This window comes from Petromyzon marinus, chromosome 13, assembly GCF_048934315.1.
Source record: "Petromyzon marinus isolate PM22_M1 ecotype Great Lakes invasive population chromosome 13, UKy_Petmar_22M1.pri1.0, whole genome shotgun sequence".
Classification (NCBI taxonomy): Eukaryota; Metazoa; Chordata; class Hyperoartia; order Petromyzontiformes; family Petromyzontidae; genus Petromyzon; species Petromyzon marinus.
This window is the reverse complement of record NC_133679.1, coordinates 14,278,371-14,297,673: the sequence shown is the minus strand read 5'-3', so window position 1 is coordinate 14,297,673 and position 19,303 is coordinate 14,278,371. Positions and strand designations below refer to the sequence as shown.

Sequence of the window (19,303 nt, the reverse complement as noted above, 5' to 3'; positions counted from 1 at the left end):
CGCTCCAGTCTCAGCAGCAGCATCTCCAACTCCTCCTCTGACTCCCACACCACACACACTCCCACAGACACCCCCACAGACACACACCTCACACACCACACACACACACCTCACAGCTCACACACGACCCACGCAACCAACCCACACACGACCCACGCATCAAAGATCAAAGATTCCCCCATATAGCCTTAACAGACTGTAGGTGCAAGTGCTGTTAGCAAGCACCTATGAAGGCCGGAACGGTACACGAGGGGGTGGGTGGCCAGCAACACGCCCGACCGCCTTTGTCTCCTTAGTGGCAATGTTTACACACCGCACCAGGTACTCACTTGAGGCTGAGTCGACATAGGGGAGGCCCGGGACCGGTTCAGGTAATCGTCACTGGTGTTGGCCGTGAGCTAACCGCTACATTATCGCTCCCCACATACACACTCCTACACATACACACCCCACACACACACAAAATCCTCCGTATAGCCTCAACACACCGTTGGTGTAAGTGCTGCCAGCGATCAATTATAAAGGCCGGCACGGCACACGAGGGGGTCGGCTGATCAACACCACGCCTGGCCGCCTTTGTCTCCCCAGTGGCCATGATTACACTTCGCACCGGGTTACTCTTTTCTAATGCTGAGTCGACCTAGGGAGGTCGGGTAATTACCACTGATGTTAGTCGTGAACCGGAATCGAACTAGGGTAAGCCGGGTTCGTAGAGCGGTTGCGCTAACCACGACAGTCGCGTTTCTCATAGAAACACAGCCACTGATCAATATCCCCCGTATAGCCTCTAGCAGGCTGCAGGGGCAAGTGCTCTTAACGGGAACCTCTGCAGGCCGGCACGGCACGCGAGGAGGTGGACGGCTAACATCGCGCATGGCCGCTTTTGTCTCCCCGATACTGACGTCTACACACCGCCACCAAGTTGCTCATTTAGGGCAGAGCCGACGACGTCGTGGACGCCCGCCGGATTGGTTCAGATGATCGTTGCTGTCGTTAGCCGTGATGGGGAATCGAACTCGAGGGGCCGGGTTCGTAGCGCGGCGCGCTCACCGCTGCACGACCGCTCCCCGCACACGCGTGCAGACACCACACACACACACCACACACAACAACAACAACAACAACCGCCATTCGCCACTAAGTGGCGGTGACGTCACCACGACGCTTGTGCCAGGCTATGTGCACCCTGAGGCCACGTGAAGTGTCGAACGCCCGCTGGCAGGAGGTCACGGGGCAGACCCAGGTGCCACGGGTCGACTGACTGAGATGACTGGCTGATGCACCACCTGTGCCCCCTACTGTGCCAACCTGCTGTGCTTTAGCCACCCGGCGCTCCGCTCGCTGTTGTGAGCGTCGCTCCTCCGCCCTCCGTTGTTGTTGGAGGGCGACTGCCTCCAACTGCCCAGTAGCATCCTTCACGAGCCTCCTCCACAGAGGCCGATCTTGACACCGCTGGTACCAGTCATCGGCAAGTCCACTCAGCTCCACGTCCTCCTGTACCACATCACTCCATCTCTTCTCTAGCCCGTGCCGCGCCCGCTTAGCCCCCTCAATCCGGCCAAACAAAAGCTGTTTCGGCATGCGGTGGCTGGGCATGCGGGCTACATGACCCAGCCATCGCAGCCTTGCCTGCCGGAGGAGCTCACCGATGGGACCCTGCCCAGATCTTTCAAGGATTTGTGAGCTCCTCACACAATCCAGTCTGGTTAAACCCAGGATGGATCGTAGGCAGGTCAGCCTAAATGTTTCTAACCGGCGAAGATGTTCCATTAGGGGGGTCCACGTTTCGCAAGCGTAGAGAAGGGAGGGAATGACCGTGGCCGAGAAGACCTGAAGCTTAGTGCGGAGCGACAGACCAGGTAGCTTCCACACAGCGTTACGCAACCGATGAAAAGATATTGCCGCTCGACTGATTCGGAGTGAGACCTCTGCTGTTAAACTGGAGCCAGTCATAAGCACACTGCCCAGGTATGGGAAACTCTCCACTCTCTCCACAACTGCCCCATCACCGATTGGGAGTTGTGGGGGTGGAGTGTCCGATGGTACAAAATACCCAGGCAGGTGCTTAGTTTTGGTGGGGCTGATGGTAAGGCCCCACCTCTTAGTGGCACGCTCCAGTCTCAGCAGCAGCGTCTCCAACTCCTCCTCTGACTGAGCAGCTATTACCAAGTCATCAGCATACATAACGTGGTTGAGCAATAGGGAGCCATCCCTTGACCGCACCCGGGCATCGATTAGCCTCCCATTATATCTGTACCATATGGAGATTCCCCCGGTACAGCTATTGAAGGCTTCACGAACTACGTGGTCAAAATAGATGTTAAATAATGTGGGAGCCAGAGGACATCCCTGTCGCACCCCAAGGTGTACAGGGAATGGCTCTGACTCCCGGCCACGTAGTTTTACCCGGGCCCGCTCACCATCATGAAGGTCCTTAATGATCGTGAGCAGAGGGTCAGGTACTCCAAAAGCACGAAGAACGACCCAGAGCCCAGGCCTACTGATGGTATCATAGGCCTTGACCAGGTCAATAAAGCAGAGATGTAGGTCTTGTTGGAATTCCCTACACCTCTGCTGTAGCAGACGGACAGAAAATATGGCATCTGTGCAGGACCGCCCTTTCCTGAAACCGCATTGGGGCTCCGCAAGCCTCTCCTCAGCGTGCCTGGCAAGGCGATGCTGAATAATCCTTGCCAGGACCTTTCCCGGCACACTGAGGAGTGAGATGCCCCTGTAGTTGTTACAGTCTGTGCGGTCCCCCTTCTTAAAAAGGGGGACCACCAGGGCATCCTTCCAATCCTGCGGAACCCGTCCAGTGGTCCAGACTGTTGTTATGATGTCATATAGGGCAGTCTGTGCACAAACGCCACCCTCCCTCAGCATTTCGCTTGGGAGATCATCTCTGCCCGCTGCCTTTCCTGGTCTCAGACTCCGGATCGCCTTCAATACTTCCTCAGCAGATGGCACCTCAGCCAGCCACTCACAGGGGGTGACTTCATCCAATATTTGAGGCACCGCAGCCTCAGCAGGGTCATCCTCACTTTGTGCCACGATGTTTTCCTGGCTGTGGGATTTTCCCTCCCCCAGGACCTCACAGAAATGCTCAGCAAATCTGCGAACCTGTTCCTGGGGGTCGGAAATTGGATCACCGTTTTTTCCCCTAATGATGGTAATAGGTGTGGCGCTGCAGGTTACTTTTTTGATGGAGTTAAATAGCGATTTGTGATCACGGGCCACTGAGGCAGACTCCATCTCCTCAGCAACCCGCGACCACCACCCATCCTTGCAGCGCCTCACGGCTCTCCGAACCTCCGAGCGAAGGCTGCGGTAAGCCTCCTCATTCTCTGACGTGGGATTCTGTAGCCGATGACAGTGGGCCTGTCGCTTTTTCTCAACCATCCTGAACAACTCCTCTGTCATCCAGGGTGTCTGGGGAGGTCTGGACCGCGTACCCAAAGCAGCCATTGCAGCTGCATGAGTCACAGTCCTAAACCTCGCCCATTTACCCTCGACATCAGGAGGAGTCGGGGACGATGCCAATCCCAGCCGCAAGCGATGATGAAATTCTCGCTTGCAACTTTCATCAGATAACTGAGACCAGGCCACTTTAGGTTGGAATGGGGTCCTGGGTGTACACCCACCACCGGAGTGGAAGAATGGCAGGCGCATCTTACAGATGACTAGTCGATGGTCAGAGGGCAGATCAGCTCCACGGTAGGTCCTGGTGTCAAGGACATGGGCTCGCATTCGCTGGTCCGTCAATATGTATGTCCAGCATATGTTCTTGCTTGGACCCGGCATGCATCCATGATGTTGTGTGGATGCGCCGATGCCGGAACAGCGTGTTGGTAATTACAAGCCCATGGGCTGCACAAAAATCTAGCAGCCTCCTACCGTTGTTATTGAGCTGATCTGGCCCATGCCCTCCAATCACTCCAGACCAGGTGCCAGTATCATGACCAACTCGGGCATTGAAGTCACCCAACATGATGACTCTATCCCGAGGGGCCACTTTAGCCAGCACCTGTGACAGGAGGTCATAGAAGGCATCTGACTCATCGGCTTTGCCTGCATCCCTCCACGGATGTTCATCTTCGGTGGGGGCATAAGTAACCACGACCACCATTCCTCGCCTCCGGTTGATGGGAAGGCGAGCCCAAAGTAGCCTGGGGCTTACAGCTTCCCACACCTCACCGCCACGCTCCCACGCCCCCTTCATTCTTTTGTTCAAAAGAAGACCCACACCCTGTTGTTTGGCAGTCTGCTGCCCCGAGTAGAGGACTGTCCACCCCTCATGGTGGCAGGAGCCAGAGCCGGTCCACCGGACCTCCTGAATGCCGCATAGATCCAGGCGGTACCGGTCCAGCTCCCGACAGAGGAGTGGCAGCCTCTCCTCTGCAGTGAGCGTTCGAACATTCCACGTGGCCACCCGTAGTGGCTTTTCGTTGTTTCTGGAGTAGCCCCGAGGGTAGGTATTCAATCTCCTGGCTCCGCCAATTGGGGTTTGGCCAGGAGACGTCATAGACGCCTGGCCCCCCGGGGCCTCCGGCACAAGCTTAGTTGTTACATATTTCACTTTAATTCGTGGTTTTGTGGTAATTAATTGAAGGTGGAGGGGTTACCAGCCCCTCGCACCCGTCCAGAGCCCCCGTTTAGCCCCTGTGGTGGACACATATGCCATGAGGGGAGGAGCCAATCAAAAATTGGAACTCCCCCCACAGCACTGTCCACGACAGAGTTGCCCGTCCGGCACCGCGAGGAGGTAGGGGGTTGTTTTGCCGGACACACACACACCACACACACACACACCACACACACACACACCACACACACCACACACACACCCACACACACCACACACACCACACACACACCACACACACACCACACACCCACACACACCACACACCACACACATACACCACACACACCCACACACACCCACACACACCCACACACACCACACACACACCACACACACCATACAAACACCACACTCACACACACCACACACCCACACACACCATACAAACACCACACTCACACCACACACACACCACACACACACCACACACACCCACACACCACCCACGCACACCACACACCCACACACACCACACGCACCACACACACACCATACAAACCCACACTCACACACCACACACTCACACATACCACACACACACCACACACCACACACACCACACACACACCCACACACACCACACACACCCACCATACAAACACCACACTCACACACACCACACACTTACACACCCACACACACCCACGCACACCACACACACCATACACCACACACCACACACACCCACACACATCACACACACACCACACACACACACCCACGCACTCTCTCGCCTTGCGTTCTCCCTTTATCTATTTCATCCTCCCTCTCGCTCGGTCCATCTCCCATTCTGCCCTCCCCCGCTCCATCACTCCAACATTTTCTCTCCATTGCTCTAATTTCTTCCCCACATACCTCTCTCGACGTCCCTTCTCCCCCATCTCCCACCACACATTGCTCCGTCCTCTCTCACACACTCACACACACTCTCCTCTCTCTCCCACTCTCAAATACTCGCTCCACTCTCCCACTCTCTCCCTTCTGTTTCCCACTCTCACGCTCTCCTCTTTCTCACACTCTCACACTCTATCTCACACTCTCACACTCTGCCATCCCTCTGGAACTATCAGACTCTCCCCTCCCATTCTCACACACTCTCACATTCTCTCCCCTCTTTCTCACACGCTCCCCTCCCCTTCTCTCACCCTGCAATCTCCCTCCATACCACTCTCACACTCTCCCCACTCTCTCCTACTCTCACACGCTCTCCCTTCTCTCTCCCTCTGATCTCCCTTCCTGCCACACTCACACACTCTCCCCTCTCCCACCCACTCTCACACACTCTCCCCTCTCCCTTCTCTCTCCCTCTGATCTCCCTTCCTGCCACACTCACACACTCTCCCCTCTCCCTCCCCCTCTCACACACTCTCCCCTCTCCCTTCTCTCTCCCTCTACAGTTGCTTACCCTACCCGCCTCTCTACCCCCCCCTCTCTCTCTACCCCCCTCTCTGCCCCCCCCCCTCTCTCTCTACCCCCTCTCTTCCTACTCCATGTCGCTCTCTCCCCTCTCCCTTCTCTCTCCCTCTACAGTTGCTGACCCTACCCCCCTCCACCCTACACACCACGCGTCCCACCCATCGCTACCTCCTTACATCTGCAACTCTCTCCTGCCACGAGCCATCACGAACTCTCCAACGTTACCCTTACCCGGGGAAGCCTCGTCTCGTTAAGTAACAAAGCATTGCTTTTTTTTTTACACATCCTATCAGCCACACGACCTTCTGGGAGCAGGATTGGTTCAACACAAACTATTAAACTCTTACGTGAAAATGTACTTACCCAATGAGCTCCACGTCTCTTTTGCAGAAATGACCTGTCCAACAAATTTTAGGTCAACGTAGGGGCTCATAATGCGCACATTTATAGCAGCCAAAATACTCTAAACGCTTGCTTCCAATGTGTGAAGGGAAATAGCGGAGAATCCGGAGAAAAATCCACGCCACCATGGGGAGACACGCAAATGTACAGCAGGCGTCAGGGTAGGGATCGAACCCACGCGCGCCTGTATACGGGGGCAGAGCCAGGATTTCAGGCCGGGGTGACATTCAACAAATGTTAATTTCAAGAATGATTAGAGAGTCAGGCTGTTGAACTAGACGCCATCGGTTGGCGACACGCTCTGACGATGCAGTTGCACGGAGTCCGCCAGACCGAGTGTCGTACACTTATACGCAGAATGTCACCCCCCCTGTCCCCCCCCTGGCTCCGCCCCTGCCTGTATACCAGGCGCGGTAGTTAACAGCGAGCCACGGCGGTTTTGACATTCAGTGCCTCATCTGCAGTCAGGCTTGCTTGGGCCATGGCTGGTGAACTGACAGATGTTCTTAGACATGGACCCTCTGTGTATGTGTGTGTTTAGATGTGGGTCCTGTGTACACAACATAATGCAGGGCGATCGCTGGTGTCGTAGTGGAGAGTGACTCTCAAGGTACCCGCTGCCACAATTGGCGGCGGTTGCAGTCAGCATACTGAACTGCGCGGTCCAGAGGGCGCAGGTTCGATTCCATCTCCCGGCTGCGGCAGTTGAACAATTGCGGCAGGATCTTCTCAAATGACCCGCACACCATCTCGCTCACCACCACCACCACCACCCTCACTCCCGCCTCTATCCACCCAGCTGGTCTAATGGGTTCACCACGCTTAGACGACCGGCAGGCGACGTGACGGTGGGGCAAAGTGTGGGTATGCCCACCACTCGTCTGCTCCAACGTGGAAGAGCAGGCCGAATGCCCTTTCTCGTAAAGGTCGCTCGAATGGAGAGGGCCTCCCCGGCTTCTGCCAGCGGTGGGGCGACCACGCAAGTTGCAGGGCTGCGCCTTTACCACCCGCCCCGCGTCGCTAACCGTGCCACCACCGCTCCCCCTGTTCCACCCGCGCCCCTCCCAGCGGCCGCCGTGTGCCAGGCGACCCCGGGGGGGGGGGGGGGGGGCCTCACGATGGCCGCCATGCGAGTCGACGCCTCTACACAGACGGTCGGCCTCTTCTGCTTCTGGGACCTCGACGAGGTGAGCGTCGACGTCTGACCCCCCCCCCCCCAATCCCCATTACACGTTCTCATACCGGGCCCCAGTCCATCCACTGGAAGAAAGACTGACTAACTGTTGTACGCTCCAAGTCAACGCACAGTTCTCTAATCTCCCAGAACTAAACTATTTTTCCAATTATTTTATTTTATCTTCTTTGGTTCTTTCGGTAAAGTCACGTAGAATGAGAATAAAATAATAAATTGATAAAATAAAATGACAATAATATTCTCACGACGTTTCGGCCACAACACAAGTGGCCGAAACGTCGTGAGAATATTATTGTGTCATTTTATTTGATCAATTTATTATTTTATTTTCATTCTACGTGACTTTACTGAAAGAACCAAAGAAGATGAATCATTGCAGTCACGAAAGCTTTAAATCGAAATTTATTTTATTTTAATTTACCAGGTAAGGCTCACTGACCTATAATAGCTATCACAAGCTCAACAGAGTGGCTTATCACGTGGATACATTTAGAGCAGGCGAATACTCTAAACGCGTGGTGACGTTGATTATAAATGTGGAGGGGAGAACCGAAGGACCCGGAGAAAAATCCACGCAAGCCACGGGAAGAGTGAGAAACAAACTCCAAATATACAGCAGCAGCAGCAGGCGTCAGGGTCAGCATCAAACCCACAACCTCCTGTATACCAGGCGAGGTGGTTAACATTCATCAGAACTCTGAAGAATGTCACGAGCGTCTTTTAGTCTGGCTCTGTGAGCCTCGAGCATCACCAACAGGGACCCTGATGAATGTTATGCGTGTGCCTTGATTCTGGCTTCTGTGAACGACTGCATCCATTGACGAGCCCGTGCAGCATGCAGTGGCCGTGTAGGGAGGGTCTATGGAACTGTGGGGCCCGTGGCGAGGGGAGTCGAGTGTGTGTGGTGCAAAGAGGGCACAAGACGGAAGGGGGTGGGGGGCTGGGGAGGGGGGGGGGGGGCAGCACGGAGAGCAGGGGAGGGAAGCCGGTACGGAAGTCCCCGAGATCAGAATTCTTCACTAATTTTCAAAGGCGGGGTGGGCACTTTTGCCCATAAGACATCATCAGTGTGAGGGGCCACCACACATTATTTGAAACCATTGTTGGGCTGGACAGAAGCACGATGATGATGATGGGGGATGTTTTCACTCTTTGTGTATTGTCGGGGGTGGGGGGATGTCAGGGGCCGCAGCAAGGGCCACCAGTGGCCCCGCGGTGGCCTTGCGATGAAGAACGCTGCACATAGACGGACAAGGAGGAGGAGGGCATGGCTCAAGATGAGCAGCAAGGACAGAGGAAGGAGGAGGAGGGAGGAGGAGGAGGACAGGGAGAAGGAAGGACCGTGCCAAGATGTCGGGGAAGATAGGGCGATGGTGATGATGATGATGAGAGAGGCGGAGGGAAGAGAGAAGGAGTGAGCAGAAGTGAGCTGCATGCAGGCGGTTGGGGTTTCTGTTTTCGTAGCGGGCGGCAGCGGGGAGAGAGATTTCGGAGTGGGGGTGGCCATGCAGAAGCGGCCTGATTTACGTGAGGCTCGAGCTGATTTAGATGTAGAAATTAGTGCAATAACATGATTCAGAATCAGCATCTTCATTTATCCTGGAGAAATCCGATGAGCTTTGAAGCTCTTTTTCACAGATTTCCAGAGTAATCGGAGTCTAATAACAGAGGTCCTTGATAGTTGTCGTTCATCAGAGTGACGAAGAGCTCACAAAAAACTCTTCAAGGATTATGAATCACAGCAAGTCGCAGAAATTAGGAATCGCAAGATAACAGGAATCCCTGTATGAATAGAATTTCCTCCGTGTGTCCCCTTCTCTCGCCCAGGATTTCTTCCGCAGGAAATTCGCTCCCAAGACGTTCCGGGAGATGGGGACACAGTCGGACGTGGAGGGCACGTGGCCCCACCGGGCCCCGTCGCCGGCGGGCCCCGCGCCCACGGAGTCTCCCCCCGCGCGCTCCGCTCGCCACGGCGCCGCCGCCGCCGCCGCTGCCACCGCAGCTCACCGCGAGCCCTGGCCGCTGCCGTCGGACCTCGAGCCATCGCTCCCGGCCGCCGGCTACGGTTCGAGGAAGCGCAAGTGCCAACCCACCCGGCGCGTCCTCCCGGACGGCGGCGGCAACGGCGCCGAGGGTGCCGACGTCCGAGCGCCAGCTCAGCTGCCGACCGCAGCGTCCGCCCCGCGCGGCCCTTCCGGCACGAGGGAGCCCGCGGACGGCCGGCGCTCCGCGCCGTCGGCCGCCGCCGCGGCAACCACCGTCGCGGACGCCGCCGCCGCCGCCGCCGCCGCGCCACCGCCGCCGCAGGGCCCGAGGCACCGGCGCACGCCGTGCGCCTGGGGCGACCTCGCGGGCAGCGCCGATGGCAGCGACCGAAAGTTCCGGGCCGAGGGCGGTGGGGCCGGGGTGACGGGCGGCGGGCCCTGCGTTGGCGCGGGCACGGCGGAGAGGCTTAGCGCCGGCGCTACCGCCGGCGCGATGGAATCTTCGGCGTCGTCGTTATCGGCGGCGGCTGCCGACGGCGCCATCGCAGGCGCCATCGCTGGCGCCGCGAGCAATGACCACGAGGCGGAGGAGGAGGAGGAGGAGGAGCAGGAGGAGGACGACGACGACGACGACGACAATCGCGACGAAGACGACGACGACGACGGCGGCGGCGAGCGATCGCCGTCGGCCGCCGCGGCGGAGACGGAGGGCGAGACGAAGCGGCTGGACCGCATGGACGTGAGCGTCTGCATCGACGACTCCTACTGCGTCGCGGCCGCGGGGGGCGGCGCCGCGGGGGCCCCGGCAGGGGGCCCCGGCGGGCACGGCGGCGGCGGGGGGGGGCGGCGCTGGCAGTGCCGCCAGTGCGAGCGCTCCTACGCCTCCAAGTACAACCTGGTGACCCACATCCTGGGCCACAGCGGCGCCAAGCCGCACGCGTGCCCCCAGTGCGGCAAGCTCTTCCGCCAGCTGAGCCACCTGCAGACGCACCGGCTGACGCACGCGGGGGCGCGCCCCCACCCGTGCCACGTGTGCGGCCGCGCGTTCACGCAGACGAGCCACCTCAAGCGCCACCTGATGCGCCACGGCGCCGTGCGCTGCCACCCGTGCGGGCAGTGCGGCCGGGGCTTCGCCTACCCCAGCGAGCTGCGGGCGCACGAGCGCAGCCGCCACCCAGGGGCAGGCGGGGGCGGTCGCGACGGCGCCGGCGACGACGGCGACGGCGACCGTGGTGGTGGGGGTCGTGGCGGTTGTGATGGCGGCGATCGCGGCGGTGATGGTGGCGCCAACGTCGGTAACAGCGGCAGCGGCAGCGCCATCGCCGGTGCGGGTAGAGGCGCGGGTGCTGATGGTGGCGATGGTGGCGATGGTGTGGACGACGAAGAAGAAGAGGAGGAAGAGGATGTGGGTGAACACCACAATGGCGGCGGCGGCGGCGGCGAAGACGACGAGGATGACGATGATCGTGATGGCGACGTCGATGATGGCGATGGCGATGAGGACGATGGAGGGGAGGGAGCGAAGGGCCAGGAGGCGGAGGGTGCGGGGGACTTGGTGGCCGTGACCCCGGTGACCCCGGAGCCGGGACGTCACTGTGAGCAGTGCGACGCGGCCGGAGCCGTCCCTGACTCCACCGAGCTCAAGGTGATTTCCACGTTACCATGGCCGTGACCCCTAAACATCACCGGCTGTCGAGTAGCCAGTGGGCCGCTGGGCGAGACTGATGATGGTGAGCGGCAGGCAAAAGAGGGAGCGCGGATGGGAGGGGCGAGGACGTTCTCCGTCGGGAGATGGAGCGGTGAACTTCAGTGGGGAGGAAGGGCGGGGCAGGGGGGAGGGGGGGTGCTAGGTGGACTGTCGCAGGATCGTGCGACGTGGTGGAGGCTCGCTGGAGGCGTTCATCCAGCAGTGGATAGAACACGATGGGGGTTTAGAGATGCGCTGTGTGTGAGCTATGAACGGTAAACGAAATAGCGATGGCGATTATGGATTGGTCATGGCTGATGGTGGTGATGTGTGATGATGATGGCGATGATGACGATGATGGTGGTGATGATGATGATGGCGATGGTGACGATGATGATGGTAATGATGGTGATGAGTGGTGATGATGGCGATGATGAAGATCTTTCCCAGGAAAGATCTTCACCTCAATTCCCCACCTGTGTTGTCCGTAGCAATTCCTAATTTTCTTTTTTTATTCTTCTCCCGGGCGGGCGTGCGGGGTCCCTGCGAGTAGTGGGGCCATGCGGCGGCAGCAGCAGGGCAGCAGGAGCAGCAGCAGCAGCAGGATGGAGGTGCAGGCGTGGGCGAGTTCCAGTGCGGGGAGTGCGTGCGCCGGTTCCGCTACCGGAGCCAGCTGGAGAGCCACGCGCAGCGCCACCGTGGGGAGCGTCCGCACGTGTGCGCCGAGTGTGGCACCGAGTTCGCTCAGCTGCACCACCTCAAGCAGCACGCGCTCACCCACAAGGTGAGGGGAGGGGAGTGTCACAAATATAAAGACAAAGATCCCCGCGTATAGCCTTACCAGAAGGTTGGGGCAAGTGCTGTTAGCGAGCACCTATGAAGGCCGGAACGGCACACGAGGGGGCTGGGTGGCCAGCACCACGCCCGGTCGCCTTCGTCTCCCCAGTGGCGACGTTTACACACCGCTCCAGGTACTCATTTGAGGCTGAATCGACCTAGGGAGAGGCCCAGGACCGGTTCAGATAATCTTCACTGGCCGTGTTGGCCGCGAGCGGCAATGGAACCCGGGTCCCCAGGTTCGTGGCGCTTGCCGCCGCACTACCGGTGGCTGGGGGGAGGGCGCGAGTGGGGAGAGAGTGACAGAGTGACAGAATGACAGAGTGAGAGCGAGGTGGAGAGGGGCAGGGAGGCCAGTGCGCGCTCGCTCCTCTCTCAGCCCACCCGTGTGCCCGCGCGCAGGGCGTGAAGGAGCACGAGTGCGGCGTGTGCGGCCGCGGCTTCACGCTGCACGCCAACATGAAGCGGCACCTGCTGACGCACAGCAGCGAGCGCGCCCACCAGTGCCACGTGTGCCTCAAGGCGTTCGCGCAGAAGCAGACGCTCAAGGCGCACATGGTGGTGCACTCGGACAGCAAGCCCTTCCACTGCAAGGTGAGCGAGAGGCGGAGGGGGTGGCGGCGGAGGTGATGGAAACGGAGGGACCTCCCGGGTCGTCCACCGCCTCAGCACCGTCACGACAGATCAGACCACCGCCAGTCCAACATCACCACCACCATCCGTTGAGAGGTCAGCGAGAGGTGGGAGAGGAGATGGAGGAGGGATCTCCCCAATTGTCCACCACCTGGTCTAAGCACCAGCAGCCCCGCCATAGGAATGTGTAATTTCCACCACATGCTCAGCTGCAGGGCTGTAAACAGGCGATGAGCACCGATGCCTCAACGCTCATTAAAGCCTCAGGAAACCTCCTCCATCACTTCCATCGCCTCCACCGCCTCCATCGCCTCCACCGCCTCCATCGCCTAACCCACTCCCCCGCACTTGTATCCATCACCGCTCACGACAACCGGTTACTCGAGGTGGATAGACGGACACGGCAAATAAACCTCTCGCCCGCTCTCCCTCCCATCTCCTTCCCTCTCGCTCGTGCCCACCCCCCCCCTCCCCCCCCTCTTGCGCCAGGTGTGCGGCAAGGAGTTCAACCGCCTGCACAACCTCATGGGCCACATGCACGTGCACGCGGCGCGCAAGCCCTTCACGTGCCCACGCTGCCCAAGCCGCTTCACCCTCAAGGGCAACCTGACGCGGCACGCCAAACTCAAGCACGGCCTGCACTCGGGCGACGCGCTGGTGACCGGTGCGCTGACGGGGGTGGGGTGCCGGGGACACACAGAACACAAAGATCCCTCGTGGAGCCTGTCACGGGCTGTTGGGGCGAGCGCTGGGAGCGAGCAGCACCACGTTTGAGGCCGAGTCGACCTAGGGGAGGCCCAGGACCGGTTCAGAGAACCGTCACCGGTGTTGGTCGTGAGCGGGAATCGAACCCGGGGTCGCCGGGTTCGTAGCGCGGCGCGCTGACCGCTGCGCTTGCCCGGCCGCACGCAACAAACACCAACAACACCGCCGTTCGCCACCAAAGCGACGGTGCCAGGCCAGGTGCACTTTGAGGCAAGCACGTGAAGTGTCGGGAGGCTCGCCGCTGGCAAGGAGGTCACGGGACAGACCCAGCGGGTGCCACGGGTTGGCTGACTAAGATGACCGGCAGATGCGGCCGGCTGTAACTTTCTCCTGTGCCAACTCACGCGCACGTGCGCCATCGACGGGAGGGCGAGAGATGTATTGTTCGTGTGGCCGGCCGGATGTCCCCGGGAGATAATCGAGGTGGGCAGAGGTGGTGGGAGGGGGGGGGGGGGTGCCAACACTTGATTCCACCGCAAACGACCCCCTTCATCTGGAGCGGAGGAGTGTGTTTTATATGATAAAAAAATCTCACCTCAAAGGAATCGTTGAGATTGCGCTGGAAGCGCCAGGCGAGATTTCGCAGCGGTGGAGTCTTTTCAGAAAGCCAACGACACAGGCACAACAAGATAAACCGTGATAGCAAACCCACACACTCAAAGATGCCCGCCCCCTCTACTTCTTTAAGTGTCCCCCCCCCCTCACCTCACCTTCCCCGTCACACGTGAACATAAACAACAACAACAACACCACCCAACTTGTGGCTGCCACTTGGTGTGGGGCGGCAGCGAGCCCAATCTCCTTCCTCCTCCTCCTCCTCTAAGCTCAGGAGCGCAGCGTTCGGGACTTTTGTCCACGGGGTTCCTGTATCTCTCCCAGCTGACACGAACCGGTTTGTTCTCTGTACCGGGATCCTACTGATATAGAATGCAAACATTAACGCGACATTTTTTTCTCCTGATGATTTATGCTTGTGTTGCGATCGAGACGTCGTAGTTTTTTGTACTTTTTTTTGTTCTCCGTCACTTTTCCGAAAGACCCAACGTAATATGAACGCCTACGGTCACGAAAGCTTTAAGTCAAGAATGAACACAGACTGTGGCCACACAGTGACACAGACAGACACAGTGACCCAGCCACAGAGACACATAGAGACACAGACACAGAGACACTGACAGACACAGTGACACAGCCACAGAGACACAGACACAGACAGACATAGACAGACACAGCGACACAGACAGACACAGACAGACACAGAGACACAGACACAGCGACATAGACACAGTGACACAGACAGACACAGACAGACACAGACAGACACAGCGACATAGACACAGCGACACAGACAGACACAGACAGACACAGAGACACAGACACAGAGACACAGACAGACACAGACAGACACAGAGACACAGACACAGAGACACAGACAGACACAGACAGACAGAGACACAGACACAGACACACACAGCGACACAGACAGACAGAGACACAGACACAGAGACACAGACACACACAGCGACACAGACAGAGACACAGACACAGAGACACAGACAGACACAGCGACACAGACAGACAGAGACACAGACACAGACACACACAGCGACACAGACAGACAGAGACACAGACACAGAGACACAGACACACACAGCGACACAGCCAGAGACACAGACACAGAGATACAGACAGACACAGCCACACAGACACAGAGACACAGACAGACACAGCCACACAGACACAGAGACACAGACAGACACAGCGACACAGACAGACAGAGACACACACACAGAGACACAGACACACACAGCGACACAGACAGACAGAGACACAGAGACACAGACACACACAGCGACACAGACAGAGACACAGACACAGAGACACAGACAGACACAGCGACACAGACAGACAGAGACACAGACACAGAGACACAGACACACACAGCGACACAGACAGACACAGACACAGAGACACAGACACACACAGCGACACAGCCAGAGACACAGACACAGAGACACAGACAGACACAGCGACACAGACACAGAGACAGAGACACAGACAGACACAGCGACACAGAGACAGAGACACAGACAGACACAGAGACTCGGAGCGTTTTTATGAAAGACGCCATCCGTGACGGTGGAGCGGAGCTCTCAGTGAAACCCACTGGAGTCTGCGATCCTTCAACGGAGGAGGATGAGCAACACTCTCCTCTCTGTCTCTCCTGAAGCCCTCTCATAATCTTTAGCAGACCGCGCCATTGGCATCTCGCTCAACATTGCTGCCATCATGCGCGAGAATGGAATGTCTGGGTTTTGGGTCTTAAATCATTGTACAATTGGTGTGTCCTTCAAGGAAAATTCTTGGGATGTCATCTCTCCATTTCTCTCTCTCTCTCTAACTCTCCTCACTCCCTCCAAACGATCTTCTGACTCCCTGCCTCTCTCCCCGTCTCCCCGTCTCTCTCCGTCACTCGCACTCTTTCCTTCTGCAAGCATCATTGGCCACTCTCGTCCCACCAATCACAATGCCCTCGTCCCGATCGCATCTCCATCTATGTCCTGATGATATCCGTGCACAGCGGGGGGAGGTGGTGGTGGTGGTGACACTGGGTCATAACGCCCTCAAGCGCCATTTCACTCTTCAAAAGAAAGCGTGTGCACTGTATGTGTATGTATATCGGCGTTAAGTCCACGTGCGGCGTTCACACGACGCGAAAACGCGCCGGTGCATCCATTCCGGGGCACACTTTCAACGTGGAACTACTTTCTCGAGCGGAAGCGTTACCCTCGGCGGTCAAACTTCGCGTTTGGCCGAACTTTATGGGGGGGGGGGGGGAAGAATTATTTGTTTAGTTTTCGCTTCGCGCGGCACTTTTCAGGAACGCATCTGCCGCGTTAAACGAGGCCTTGCCGTGCGCGCGCGTGCGTGTACACGACGCAGACGTTACGCACAGCGGGTAAGAGAGAGGTCGTCTCCAATGATCGGTGTTAAGAAGAGGGACGAATTCGAGTGAACGCGCTAATCTCGCTGCGCTCTCTGGCACGCAGACTCCGCCTCGGAGGAGGCGATGGAGTGGAGGCCGGACGCGACCCCCTACGACCTCATGGGCGCGAACGTGGGCTTCTCGGGCCGGCCGAGCGAGGGCCCCGCCGAGGGCTCCGGGGGCCACGAGGAAGGTGGCGGGCCTAGCGTGCGCGGGGCCGCGGCGGCGGCGGCGGGCGTAGGTGGAGGAGGTGGAGGAGGCGGAGGAGGTGGAGGGTGCGCACGGGGGAGCTACGGCGGAGACGCGGCGAGAGGCGGGGAAGCGGGGGAGCAGACGCCGGCCCTCGGAGCGGAGAAGGGCTTCTTCCGCGTCGACGGTGGCGGCGAGCGAACCAGGAGCCTCTCCGCGGGCCCCAGCCCGAGTGTCGGCGGGCCGGGCCTCCCCGTGAGCCAGAGCCTGAGCGTAGGGCCGAACTTTCCCGCGGGGCAAGGCCTCCACGTGGTGCAAGGCGTCCCGATGGGTCACGGCATCGTGGTGGGTCAGGGCCTGCCGACAGGCCAAGGCCTGCCCGTGGGCTCGGCCCTGCCCGGGGGCCGAAGCGTCCCGATGCTGGGCCACGGTCTCCCCGCCGTGGGCTCAGGCCTCCCCGTAGGCCCCGGTGTGCCGCCGGGCCAGTGCGGCCACCAGGCTGGTGGCGGCGCGGGCTGCGACGGCGCGGGCTGCCCGGCGTTCACGTACGACGCCAAGGGGGCCCTGCGCAACATCAAGCTCTACTTTAGCAGCGCGTGCCACTAGTGGCACTGGTGGCACATGCGTTGGCACGGCCTGGCACGACCTGGCACGGCTTGACACGGGCTGGCACGGGCTGGCACGTGCCAGTGGATAGTTGAGGTGGGTTGGGTGGCCAGGGCTGACAGCGGCCAGCCTGTCGGGGCTATGATCCGGACACAGTTCAGGAATTGACATCTCTGCGTGTGTGTGTGTGTGTTTTGGGCAGCACGAATTGTTTTGTAGCAAAGATCTGATGGGAAAAAAAAAATCTGTGGATGAGGTGGCAACCTTAGCCCTAACCCACTCGCCCAATCACTCGCCAAACTCATATTTTTCAAGTCAGCACGAGCTCGATCATCACAGCTGCGCTTGCAGCTGAACTGCGATGAAGTTCAACGCAAGGACCCATGGGAGCGGTAGATCCTGTGTTACCAATCGGTGGTTTTCCGCCCGGACGCAGGTGGCTTATTCCCCCCAAACTGTCCTGGCCAAACCCGAACTTGGTGGCAACTACCTGCTGTGAGGATCGATGGCCGGTTGACATTCGCTCTTCATTCCCGCTTGACGTATTTAAACGGAATAAGCAAATTACCCGGCGATTTGAAAAAAAAAATCTATAGGGACAAATTGGCACTCGTTGACATCAGCAGGAGGCCTCCAGCAAGAACGCTGTCAGCTCACGACCCGTGTTCGATTCCCGGTCACGGCCACCAACACCAGTGACGGAGAATATCTGATGAACCGGTCGTGGGCTTCCCCGAGGTCGACTTGGCCTCAAATGAGTACCCGGTGCTGTGTGTGTTAACATCAGCACTGGTAAGGAGACAAAGGCGGCCGGGCGTGGTGCTGGCAAACCCCACCCCCTCGTGCGCCGTGCCGGCCTTCATAGGTGCTGCTCGTGAACAGCACTTGCCCCGGCAGTCTGTTAAAGGCCATACGGGGGGGGGAGGGATCTCTGTCTTCGTGTGCGAGTTGAAATCCCACCGCACTAATCTCGTGTCGCGTACCATTAAACTCGCAGCTCTCTCATTGTCCACGCCTCAGAGTCTTTCAGTCTTTGCCCCCCACGGTCCCATCCTGCACCCCCCCCCCCACCACCGCCCCCCCCCCCCCACACACTCCCAGTTCGGAATGAAATGGGAAGGAATCGGAAAGAGACGAAGAGCTCACAGGGAACGTCTTGACGACCACGACATCAGAGATTGGTGCCCAGAAAGACGCGACTTGAGCTTACTGGCACCGCACAAGACAGAGGAGAGTGTAAACAAGTGAAGAAAGGTGCAGTGGACTCCCACGGGGATGTCTGACCCCATGGATCACGATGACGATGCCCCTTGGGCTTAAGCGTTAGCGTCCGCTGCCACTGTCTTGTAGGAACAGAAAGCTAGCGGGTTGGTACAGGCGGTTCATCAGCAGCAGGTGTAGTACAGGCAGCAGGTGTAGTACAGCAGGTGTAGTACAGCAGGTGTAGTACAGGCAGCAGGTGTAGTACAGCAGGTGTAGTACAGCAGGTGTAGTACAGGCAGCAGGTGTAGTACAGCAGGTGTAGTACAGCAGGTGTAGTACAGCAGGTGTAGTACAGGCAGCAGGTGTAGTACAGGCAGCAGGTGTAGTACAGCAGGTGTAGTACAGGCAGCAGGTGTAGTACAGGCAGCAGGTGTAGTACAGGCAGCAGGTGTAGTACAGCAGGTGTAGTACAGACAGGTGTAGTACAGGCAGCAGGTGTAGTACAGGCAGCAGGTGTAGTACAGCAGGTGTAGTACAGACAACAGGTGTAGTACAGACAGCAGGTGTAGTACAGGCAGCAGGTGTAGTATAGGCAGCAGGTGTAGTACAGGCAGCAGGTATAGTACAGCAGGTGTAGTACAGACAACAGGTGTAGTACAGCAGGTGTAGTACAGGCAGCAGGTGTAGTACAGCAGGTGTAGCACAGGCAGCAGGTGTAGTACAGACAGCAGGTGTAGTACAGGCAGCAGGTGTA

General features: G+C 58.5%; 1 protein-coding gene across 1 annotated transcript in view; it reads left to right on the top strand.

Annotated features, from left to right (window-relative positions):
• LOC116942144 (uncharacterized) overlaps positions 1–18,354 on the top strand; it is a 28,204-nt gene extending 9,850 nt beyond the window's left edge. The window contains exons 2-7 of the mRNA XM_076066891.1: positions 7,532–7,650; positions 9,486–11,288; positions 11,884–12,114; positions 12,570–12,761; positions 13,290–13,464; positions 16,616–18,354. Coding sequence (XP_075923006.1) covers positions 7,582–7,650; positions 9,486–11,288; positions 11,884–12,114; positions 12,570–12,761; positions 13,290–13,464; positions 16,616–17,346 — 3,201 coding nt within the window. The 5' untranslated portion in view covers positions 7,532–7,581 and the 3' untranslated portion in view covers positions 17,347–18,354. The remainder of the gene's footprint in view (positions 1–7,531; positions 7,651–9,485; positions 11,289–11,883; positions 12,115–12,569; positions 12,762–13,289; positions 13,465–16,615) is intronic.
• The last annotated feature ends 949 nt before the right edge of the window (positions 18,355–19,303 follow it).